Source organism: Eptatretus burgeri, chromosome 9 (genome assembly GCF_056783735.1).
Source record: "Eptatretus burgeri isolate ZD-2024b chromosome 9, Ebu_testis_v1, whole genome shotgun sequence".
Classification (NCBI taxonomy): domain Eukaryota; kingdom Metazoa; phylum Chordata; class Myxini; order Myxiniformes; family Myxinidae; genus Eptatretus; species Eptatretus burgeri.
In genome coordinates, this window is record NC_140969.1 from 56,181,155 (window position 1) to 56,193,706 (window position 12,552).

Below are 12,552 nucleotides of genomic sequence, written 5' to 3' on the forward strand. Positions count from 1 at the left end.
TCGCAGCGTCGAGGATGAATCAACGTGTTGTGCTATTTTTGTCTGAAGAGTGATACGTTGCTCAGACGGTCGAAACCAGCTTGTCTCTCCCACCAGATCTCTTTGTTTCTGTAAGTCCTTTGGACACACCTGCTGTTAAAATTATTATATCAAATATTCCACCTTTCTTTAAAAGTGAGGAGATTATGTCTGCTTTAAGTTATTTTGGGATGGTTGTGTTACGGATTTCCATGATCCCATTACGTTTGCGTTTTGGCATTTCGGTTCGACACATTATGTCGTTCCGACGCCACTGTTATATTGTTTTGAAGAATGGTGCACGGTCACTTCGTACTGCTGTGACTCTTAAATATAAAGATCGCAGCTACCGAGTTTATATTGCCACTGAAGTGATGACATGCTATATTTGTGGCGAGCATGGACATTTAAAGAATGCATGTGCGAAACCAAACGTTCCTTGTGGTGAGTCTCAACGTGTGGAACCTCATGAGGAATCTCAACGCCAGGAGCCCAGAACAAGCACGAATGATGCACCGAGATCTGCAGAATCCAAACCAAGCACCAGTGGTACATCTAGAGCTGCAGAACCCAAGCCAAGCACTAGTGGTATATCTTGAGTGGTGGAATGTGCAGACACCCCCATAATCAGCCCTGGAAAGCAAGTGCAGAAGTTAAAGAACCTCAAGTGGACAACGAGGGTTTTGTCACAATTCACTCCCGAAGAAACAAATGTCCTAACATCAATGGTCATGATATAATGGTGAGTGTTTCTAAAAAGCTAGCAACGTCGAGCAAACTACATGGCTCTTATGTAGATACAGCCAGCTCGCTCGCTGCTTTGGAAACGGAAAACAAATTTGCAGTTCTAGCTCCGGTGGATGTTGACAGTGCTCCTGGTCCTGTGCGGAATGGCACGAGCATGAACAAGAGGGCGGTGTTGTGCCCCAAGAGGTAGTTGTGACCGCCTCAGTGGTTGCTGATGTCATCGACATTGAAAGTGAACCTATGTTGGTCCCTCTCTCCACCAAAAGCATCGTGGCTGAGACATCTGTGTTCCAGACAACTCCGGACGTTACAGATGTGGAGCGTGTGTGTTCTGCTTCGGTAACGGCTTTCTCCCTCCCAGCAGAAATGGAAATGCCTGCTCCACTTGTGGTGCATGGTTCAAGTATGCATCACCAATCATACTATGATTCTGACGAGGCCTCGTCGTTTGCCTCTGGTGATAGTACCGAAGTCTGGATCGATCCAGGCTTATTTCAGGAACCAGAGGGTGTTCCGACTGTGCCCCCCCCCCACCCCCCAGGAGATCATAAAGTTTTTCCAGCACACCTTCCGTAAGAGACATGTTCAAATTCAAGATTCCTTTCCAGACATGCACAGTTTTATTAGCTCTGCAAAGTGGCTGTGCCTTCAGTCTGAGCAGTTTGGCATGACTGAGCCACAAATGTTTTGTCTGGGGAAGTGGGTTTTGAAAGCAAGGAAACTACTGCGTCCATAACCTGTCCAATTGACCACTGTCTTTCCCAAAATTCCACACGATAGCTTTCTCGATTGCTACTTTAAACATTAATGGAGGACGTTCGAATTTACATAAAGTTGAAGTTAAGGAGCTTGAATTGAAGAAACACATTGAATTTTTACTCTTCCAAGAAACCAGATGTAGCTCCTCGTGTATGAGTGAATGGGAGAGAATGATGAAAGGAAGATGGTTCTTCAGCAGCTTAGAGTGTGCCAGAGCTGGCATAGCCGTATATTTACATCCCTCTCTCTGTAATCTCATTGTTGTTTTTCATGAAATTATTAAAGGGTATTTCATCTCATTCACCTTTACTTATAATGGTTTTAAACACACAATACTCAATGTCTATGCACCGAATGACAGTACGGATCGAACTTGTTTCTTATGCAGTTAGAAACATCCCTCACACACTTAGATTTTAATGGATTTGTTTGTTTAGGAGGGGATTTTAACTGCACGATGGATTCTTCTATGATCGCAATGGGAAAGAGCCTCACCCAGCGAGCATTAAGCCCCTTGCAAGGACTTTGACAACCTTCTCCCTTATTGACATTTGGAGGACTTGTAATCCATCAACATGGCAATATACATGGTGTCGGTGTTTCGATGGCTGTCTGTCCCTTGCAAGGTTAGACCATTTTTATATTAATAATGATTTTTTTTTAATGTTGTGACCCACACTGGTATCATCCCCAGTGGTTTCTCAGACCATCATATGGTCATACTTCGCATTCACCTTCCAATTCGTAACCGAGGTGCTGCCTACTGGACTTTTAATGTAAGCCTTCTCGAGGATCAATTGTTCCTTGATGCCTTTTGTGTTTTCTAGAGAAAATGGTGCCACTCCTCCGACCCTGCCCAAGCAATTTGAATGGGCATTGGATGGAATTTTTTTTTATCTCGGTGTCTTCCTTGGCACTCAAACTTTCGTTTTAAAAAACTGGGAATTTTTAATGAATGAAACTGAGACGGTTACAAAAATGGAAGGGACTACCTAGTCAAATCTCATATTGGGGGCGAACCCTTGTTATTAATAACCTTGCAGCGTCAATGCTTTGGCATATTTTTACGGCACTACAACCCCCAGATTTCATTCTTAAAAAACTACAATCAATTTTTATGGACTTGTTTTTGCGGGAGAAGCACCGGCTCCGGCCCGGTGTGCTAAGCCTGCCTATTGCCGAAGGAGGACAGGGGCTGGTTGCCGTTACCAGCAAAGTGATGGCTTTTTGCCTCCTTTCGTTGTGCAGGCTGTTATACACGGATGTTTCTTGGAAAGCCTTCGTTCCCTGCCTGCTTCGGCAGGCAGGGAAACTTGGGTATGATCAGGAACTCTTTCTCATGGATACCAAGAAAATTGACATCACATTAGTGCCCCTGTTCTAAAGAAGTATGCTGGAGACATGGCAGGCAGTCACCATCTGCAGTGATGACGGCAGCTACTCTCTCAAAATGTTTTTAAACAAGCCAATTTTTCTAAACCCTCTTTTTAAAGGGGTTTGTAGTGATCGCAATTTTATGCAAAATTTTATTGATGCTGGATACACCAAGGTCAAACATTTTAGAACTCCTTTTCCTTATAAATGGAAGCCAGCTGCCGAGGTCGCAAAAGCCACTTGAATTCGGTCCATTCAAGTCATAGGGAGAATTTTCGCTGTTATTCGACGCTTTTTCAAGTAGTCCGGGTTAAAATGGACTCCACAGCTGGACTCCACATTTTTGCTCCAACACCCCTTTCCATCACTTTCACTTCACTTTCAAGGTTTTATCTTTTAACTCAATGGAAAAACATACTGTTTATTTTTTGTGTGTTAAAGCCCTTGTTCCTGAGAGACCTGCAGAACAACAAGCACACTGGAAGAGGATGCTCCGGGTGATTCCATCCACTACAATCCAATGGCTTGTTATGTATAAGACGCCCATTGCCAAGCGCTCTGGAGACTTGCAGTGGTGGCTGGCACACTACATTTTACCCTCAAATGTTTTGTCTCACCGCATATTTTCTAGTAACATGGAATTGTGCCCTTTCTGTGTTACTGAAAATATTTTCCAAATTTTTGTTGAGTGCCCAAGGCTGGGCCCCTCTTTATGATCTTAACAGATGTACTCTGAGGGCTCGGCCTTGTTTTTACACATTGTGTTTTTATCTTCAGGTTTAGTATCTCTGACTGATGCAAAAATGAGTGTCTCTGAGCAAACAATTTGTCTTCCAAGGCTAAACTCGCTATACATTCATCCCCCGTTTATTGCGGGGGTTACGTTCCAAATCCCCCCCCCACCCGCGAGAAGTGAAAATTCGCGATGAATGGATGCCTCCCAAAAAAATCGACTCGTCTGGTCTGGTCGGCTTGGCAATGATCGGGTTTGAGGTGCCGGAGATCGACTCGTCTGGTCTGGTCGGTTTGGCTGTGCTCGTCCAACCGCGGAAAACCTTTTTCCTTCCTGAAGCATATATCGAGCACCTTAACCTTCTCCTGGAGCGTCAGGACCTTCCTCTGGCGCTTCGGTTCCGTGCCAGAAGCCTTAGAAGGTGCAGGGCATTTGAGCGGCATCGTGGGGCTTGGAGAAAAAACGTAGAAAATATTGAAAATTCACAAGCGAAACTTTGTCTCGTGCATTGTGTGACTGGTCGAGCACCACGCGTTATAATTTATTGCTGAAATAATTTATATTTTATATATTATTACCGCGATATACCGGGGGAATCCGCAGAAAAAAATAGTGAGGTTCCAAGGGAAAACCCGCGATGAACCGGGGGAGCGATAGGTGAACCGCGATATAGTGGGGGATTACTGTATACCTGTCAAGGAAGCATAGAATGCAAAATACCAACAATCCTGATGACGATGTAGTTCATCTTTTTAAAGCCATTGTCACTTTGTGCACTTTGAATTTCAACTTGGTGATTTTACGTTGCTTTTATAGAAGTCGTGTGTGAAGGAATAATTATGTGAACTTGTTGATGTTGTCCTCAGAGTTAATTTATGATTTTGCCTTATTTATGTATGAACTCTTCCCTCATTTTAACTTTGTGAGTGTTTGCCTTTGGTTTATGATTCTGGAAATAAAGAGGAATTTTTATTTTACTCTTGCGGGCCCATAGGTGTGTGCCCGTACGTGCAGCTTGGTTCCTTCGCTCTTCCAAACCAAAACGGGCACTCAGTTGAGCGCATACCTTCTCCAACGCTACATTTTGCCCCCCCCCCCCAGAAACCGTTGATTGTGAGGGTATTTAATCCCATACCACATCTGCCATCTCATATGCGTTATGATGGCTTAAAAACATTAAATTTCCTGCTGTTTGACACTGATTCACGAACATTGTACAATTTCTGTATGAACTCCCTGACCTTTTTGGGTGTCGGTGTCAAGTCAATCTGATGACAACTGGTCACATTATAAGAAATCAAATATTACACATCACAGGATAGGGAATTGAATTCTAAACATTTTGAATCTACTTACATGCAAATTGTATAAGAATTGACCGTGTTATAATAAAGGTCGTTGACCCCCTGACCTTTGACCCAAACCGCAAACAAAGGTAATGATGTCATTGTGTCATATCGTATATCACAAAATTGGGCATTGAATTCACAACATTTTGGCATTGGTTGCATGCAAATTGGATAAAAATCGACCACACGATGGCAAAATGACGATTTTGACCTTTTCATGACCTCGACCTTGACCTTTGTACTCTTAATTTTGTAATTGGTATTAGAGTGTGGGGAACAGAACAGTCAACATTTTGGTGTTGGTTTCATGGAAATCGGATAAGAATTGACCGTGTTATGACGAAAACTGCACATTTTGCGATGTCGTGACCCCCCCTGACCTTTGACTCCCAACCGCAAATAAGGGTTATTTTGTCATTGTGTCATGTCACATATCACAAGATGGGGCATTAAATTCTGAACATTTTGACATTAGTTGCATGCAAATTGGATACAAATTGACCGCGCTATGGTAAAAAGACGATTTTGACCTTTTCATGACCTTGACCTTTGACCCGATCGCTCCCAAAATCTAATCAAAGGGTCCTCGGATAATAACCAATCATCCCACCAAATTTGCTGCGATTCAGTTCAATACTTTGAGTTATGCGAATAACAAACAAACAAACACATATTCACAAATAAATAAATAAATACACAGCGATCAAAACATAACCTTCGCAACAAAGTTTGCGAAGGCAACAGCTGAAATGGATGAAGAAGAATGATATCAAACTTTGAAAAGGCACATCCCAGGTCCCCAACAATATTCCTGATTTCCTACCTCTCACCTCTCACCACCTCTCACCTCTCACCTCCTGTTTGCAGAACAAGTACCAAAAAGTAAATGCAAAACTATTAACTATGCTTCTTGTCCTCATTGCACACTTCACATTTATTGGTGCTGTATTGCCTCTAGATCTGCCATGGCATGGCTGAGAAAAAAAAAAAAAAGAAGGTAACCCCTCCCCAGGTTCAAACAAAGCACAACCATTTTTTGGGGGGGTGTTTATTCAGATGTCTGAAGTTGGAAACAGATGGTTATGAATAAATATATTGGGATAGCATGTATTTTAGGTTAAATTTGTCATTATAGTGCATGAAATTTTTGTGCATTTCATAAAATCATGAAAATGACTATTAAATCTTCAATTATATCAACCAATTTTCATAATTATGTCATTTTGTACAGATTCAAGAGTATGTTGCTTTCAAATCATCTCAGTAGCTAAATCTGAATCATTAAGTTTAAGTGAAAAAATGTGATTTTACTAATTTTATTCTGAAATGCTGTCTTACATTTTGTTGTATGCTAATATTTTTCCTTTAACACTGAAACTAGCAAATATATTTTACAAAACATTCTGCATAAAATGGTCCTGAATATGAAATTCACAAAGAGATTTCATCAAAATCATCACTGTCCAAGTCACTCTCATCTGCAGCAACAGGGGCTTCACATTTGTTGTCACATTCCATACCCAAACATGAACAGAAGTCAGTGCAAGGCAATTCTAATGCCAAACAGTAGCAAATCTGTGAAGTCTTGCATTCAACATCAATACAGTACATGCAAGTTTGGTCTCAGACTTCAATGAGTGCAGCCTCTTTCACATCATAACCAGGTCGCATGGAAGATGTGTCCTCATCCCATCTCCAGCCATTACCAATTGGGCTCAACTGTTGTGGTTTCGAAACTTCACATTGCATCCATATAGTTAACTGGTACTTGACACGCAACACATGTTGAAGGAAAGCATTCTCAATTGGAGGAAATGCTGATGCAGGTTTGTCACTCTTGCAACCAAATTCATTCCGTAACTCATCTGAGGTTGTACATAAGTTGCGATTAGATTTCTTTTTGTTTCCATACAATGCTAATGTGTACCAAACGAGCATCCTGCAGGTTTTCTGTCAAATCAGGAGTTATGCCCAGGGTGCTCAGAGCAGGAACATCCTCTGCATATTGAACTTCCTTTCTGAAGGCTGTTTTCATCTGAAGGCTTTCTGAAGACATTTTGAAACATCTATCAGTCAGCACTTGTGCAGCACTGCAGCCATAGCATGGGTTGAGCATTTGCCATCAAGGGTCTCTTCATTTTGGTCAAAATTATCAATGGCATCATTGAACAGCTGCATCCACCATAACAAGGTCATTCACACTTTTAAATCCACTAGGAATGGACACACCTGTCCCTGTTTGGTCAAGTGCAACTGACATAAGAAACCTCCGTACTTCATCGTAGGGCACAGAGTTGCCCAAATCATGAAGATGATCAACCAGTTTCTTACTCCCAAACAAATGATGCACAGAGATTCCAAAACCAAGACTTATTGGTGTCCGTATTCACCGACTGAGCAATGATATTTTGGCATATAGCAATGATCTTCAGCTCCCAAGTTTGAGAGTCACCATATGCAAAGCAAGATACAGAGTCAAATGCTTGTTTGCTCACACACCATGATGGAAAATCATACAAACAATCTGGCACAAATTTTCCACACTCCTGTAGCTCCAGATTAAAACTTGATATGTAGTTGTCACTGTCAGTTGTATTACTCATATGGCTTCTCAGGATTACTGCTGCCATGTGCAGGATCTGATATTCATCAAGCTGATCTTTTAATAAATGTAAATGAGAAAACTCAATGTCTTCATCAGTTTCCATGTGTGATGCTTGTTGGAATGCATCACCAATTGTCATGTTGCCTGAACAGACCAAGTCTGATTGTCCACAGCGTTGCACAAAGATTAGTCTGTTTCCATTATAATTTTTTAGTTTTGTCTATGACTTCCAGGACGAATATTGTTGTGCTTCAGTCACCCCTATGTCAACCAATGCTTGGACATACTTTTATTTTTGGGATAACACTGATTTATCAAGCTCATTCTGAACAACGTAGAATGCTTTCTCATGACAAGTCTGTTCTTTGTCAGATGTGGCAGCCTTCGAACATGCTGCTTCAATGTTGCGATCGCTGATATAATGTCTGTAACAACTCTGATGATACTTTGCATCAAAGGCAAAGAGGTCTGAATGTGTAAGCATTCGAGTATGAATCTCTTCATCATTTCATTTGGCAGCTGCTTCAAGAACTCTGTCTGGTGGATTTACCACTTCCAGTTGTAATTGGAGTCAATTTTTCTGATTTCTTGTCTCCTTTGCCACAAACAAAACATTGAGTACGGATATTGAAATTGGAGGAATGTGATCTGCTTTGCCGCAATGAGGGACTACTTGTAGATGGACCTGCGGCATCATCATACATGTAATTGGTTGAAGAACTTGTATATTTTGCGCGGCAAAGTTTGTGGAATCTCGCTGGAGAGAATTTGGTCTTCTAAGGGTAAAAATAATTCATAAACATCATCTTTGCATTTCTTACATACATTCATGATAGTCCTTAGGCCATCTTGGGTTGGATTCTTGACAACAGCACCTCCTTTTGTAAGGGATTTGAAGCACAATAAACATTGTTTAGTGTTCAAACAAGGTTTCTTCTCAGGAGGGTCACCATCCATTATGCTTTTCTTGTACTGCATTCAATGATGAAAGTTTCTCTGCCCTGCAAAGACAAAGAAGGACTGGTAAAATAACAAGGACTAAAAACATGTTCCTCAGAATTGGATTTCACACATACACACTCTTATATTTTTTAGGCAAAACAATACTGTCACAACCTAATTATGTATTGCCCTTTCAGATTTCCTACAAAATGACACCTTATTTGTTCAAATCAGTTGGAAATTGCAGGTTTAACAGTCATTTTCGTGACTTCGCAACATTCGCCAAATTATTGGAGACAACCAACACAAATCATGACCAAAATACATGCTATCCCCAATATATTTTTTTCACAACCATCCATTTCCTACTTCAGACATCCCAATAAACCAAAAAATTATGGTTGTGGTTTGTTCTACCTTTGGGAGGGGTTACCCTGCTTTTTAGGACCCTTATGGGGAATGGCCACAGCACTATATGTAATCCATCCATGGGGTGGAGTGTCGAGCCACCCATAACGGCGTTTCCCTGTGCACATGATGACAATAGTTGTTCAGCCAGCTCTGTGTTGGACAAACTGACCCAAGAAGCTCATTGGTGATGGGGATGGAGGGGATGAATGAAGAAGGTGGGGGGGGGGGGTGATCATAAAATTGAGTCAGGGGAAGACTGTTCATGCAGACTTGCAGGATGGGTCAGCAGATTCATGATTGGCAAAGTATCCCCACACTTATCATTTCATACCCCATTAATGCAGAGCCTACAGCACAAACTCGAACTGTGATCGTTTTTCATTACACATCGACACCACCAGCTACGCCCCCCCCCCTTCCACCCACTTCTCTTGCACATAACAAGGTAGAGAAAAATCATTCGTTTTTATCTTATAAGGACTTACATGTGTTTGTGTGTTTAGTAATGAAAAATATTTTATCATCAAGAAAGCATTTTTAGTATCTATGATCGGCCAATCATGTTTGTTTTGCTTGTTTTGTTGTTTAAATGTTTTTTGTTTCGTTTGTTTGTTCAGGTCTGTGCCCCAGGTTCGGTACAATGGATATGCTGTCCACGAGACAAACAATCGCCAATCACTGTTTGAAAATCCCATGTATGACACAGCGGTAAAACCGAATGAAGGCAAGGCAGTGCGCTTCGACACGAGACTCAATACAGAGGTATCATCTTAAAATATCTCTTTTAAACTCGTTTGATCGTTTTTATTTTTCTCGGCAGTGCTGTTGATGTATGGTCCTTTTGATTTCCAAATGAACAGAAAGTTTAGTTTAAAAAATGAACAGAAAGTTTCGTTGTCGAATATAATCAATTTTCAGTTTTTAACCTTTTTTAGTCCTTTTTTGGTTTAGAGTATATACATTGCATGATTGCAGTGTGTTGACTATTAAAACCAATAAAAATTGGATACAGGATACATGGATAAAAGTTATCATTATTTTCCCTCCCAAAACCTCTGTTTATGATCACTTAATTAATTTCAATACTTTACACTTTATTTGATAGCTCCACAATCATCGACTCTGACATGCTATATCGGAGGAAGCATAATCATTTTAGATTATAATTATTTAGACTAGGTATGATTCCCAACCTACAGTAACTATAAACCAGTTTATATTTGTGCATTGTGTCATCTTCATGCCTCATAGGCAGACTGGTGTTATTAATGAGTACGGCCTCCTTCAGAAAGGATGTTAAGCTGGCAGTTTTATCACTTGTGGGTATTAATAAACATTCCATGGTACCGTTCAAAATGAATGGGCCATTGTGTCCTGGTATCTTTATTTTATATTCCAAAACCTAATTCAAATCAGGAGTGGGGCAAGAGGGAAGAAAAGTGTTTAATGGCACAGCTATCATTACTAATTATTTAATGGTCACAATTACCACTTTCTTATGGGGCCGAGCAGGGAAAGCTTTTGCCCTAAGTCTTTCATGAACCAGTTGGTCAGGCCTCACATTTGATAAAATGATTTGGGTAGTCATTTTCAAGTTGTGGCGATAACTTGCCTACTTTTCATGAAAGACACCATGGGATATTTATCACACACAAACTAACGCTAGTACACAAGATACCCAACTTAATGTTCATGTGAGGGATGGTGCACTTTGTGATGCAACATGCTACCTGCAAGACATTAAACAGCTTATGGCCTAGAAACGAACCCAGGTTAGAGAGCTCAAAGACAAGTGCACTTTCTCTGCATCCTCTGGCCATCCACACATTTGGACTCAACAGACAAGGGAATGAACAAATAAGAAATAATTGCGAGGAGAGGAAGGAACACAGTCACTGGCACGTGAGATTATTAATAAGTTTGTTTAATTGGGGTAGAAATATTGCTGGTAATGATCGGGGATGATGTGATATTGTGATGCACCACTTCATTTTCCCCACTCTCATACACGTATTTGCTGCCTTCTAGACGAGCTCAACTACTGTCTGAGGCTGTCTCTTGCCTCATCGTGTGCTGCAACCTCTACAAGGCTCGAAACTCCCATGAGCGGTCTGCCTGCAACAAACTGATTCTGAGCTCCCATGAGCGGTCTGCTTGCAACAAACTGCAACAAACATGAGCGGTCTGCCTGCAACAAACTTCCAGTCTTGTTTTTGATCTTATATTTCTCTGTATAATTTCCAAAGCTAAGAATTGTCAAATACTGCAAAGGTCTGATTCTCTTAAAGCTATTTTCATTAGCAACACATTTACCTGTGCATTATAATAATACCATAAAATCGATTATTTAATTAAAAAAATTGCCGTATTTATCAATATGTATTGTAGTTTTGTACAAAAGTTGTGTAAAATGGCACGTGTAAGATAATCATTTGGAAAGATTTAATTTGTCTGTATTATAGGAACATGTAAAATGTAGATAATCATCTTTTTTACAAAGTTCTATTTTTCCTGAAAGTCATTTGTGAAATATTGATTGTTGTATATTTTTCAATAAACCCGTGAAGAATGAAGCTCCTTGTTTTTCGACTTCTCTTGAATTTGATTTTTTTTTTTTCACATGAAACATTCCATGAGATTTTGCTTTTTAATTTATCTCAGAGGGACTGATATGCTCTACGATTTGATACATTGTCTACCCAGGAAATGTTGAAGCTCGTGGTGAGGTCCTGGAATTTGAGGGACTGAATTTATTCCTGTGTTTGGTTGTGTAGACAGATGGGTTCATCTGGCAACCCTTATATGGAAACAAGTTGGGTATTAAGAAATAATTGAGGTTAACCTTTGTTTCCAGAGCATAGTTGCAAAACTATTAACTATTCATTTATGAAATTTGGAACACACATCAAGAATAAATTGAACTAGTGCCTTTTGCTACTTGTCCTCATTTACTATGGCAGGGGATATAGAAGACTTTGTCTTCAACGGATGCTAGTTTTTTTTTTTCCTGAGAACAAGCTAAAATACACACTATTTCATGAAATAGACACGTTTCTTCATGAGAATGATGAAAGAACAACTAGCATCCGTTGAAGACAAAGTCTTCGATATCCCCCGCCATAGTAAATGAGGAAAAGGTGAACCTCAATTATTTCTTAATACCCAACTTGTTTCCATGGAAAGTGACAGAAATTTTTTGGGGAAAATCTCAATATCAAAAGGCACCAGTTCACCACTTGCTTGATATGTGTACCAAATTTCGTAAATATATCTTGAGGGGATTTGTAGTTAAGCTCCGGAAACGAAATGTGACGGAAGGACAGACGGAACCCATTTCTATATCCCCCGCCAACTTCGGTAATGTTGGCGGGGGAGAATAAAAAACGGACACTGAACAAGCTAATGTGTTGTGAAAACGATTGTTTTAAGAAAATAAGATCGGTTTTTCATGTATCAGGTTTGTTGTGTAAAATATTTTGTTTTTCTTTTAACAAGTTAAATATACATTATTTAATACAAAATACACAACTTTGCTTGAGAATCATGATTTGTAACAAAAACAACGAAGTTAAAACAAACGATTGTGTTGTTAAAAATGCTTGTATGAGGCAAAT

The 12,552-nt window shown here is 40.2% G+C and overlaps 1 protein-coding gene across 1 annotated transcript in view; it reads left to right on the forward strand.

The window, feature by feature from the left end:
• Positions 1-11,509, forward strand: part of CSMD3 (CUB and Sushi multiple domains 3) — a 1,047,538-nt gene extending 1,036,029 nt beyond the window's left edge. Inside the window, exons 72-73 of the mRNA XM_085893781.1 lie at positions 9,556-9,700; positions 10,967-11,509. Of these exons, the coding sequence (XP_085749907.1) occupies positions 9,556-9,700; positions 10,967-10,987 (166 nt within the window). The 3' untranslated portion in view covers positions 10,988-11,509. The remainder of the gene's footprint in view (positions 1-9,555; positions 9,701-10,966) is intronic.
• The last annotated feature ends 1,043 nt before the right edge of the window (positions 11,510-12,552 follow it).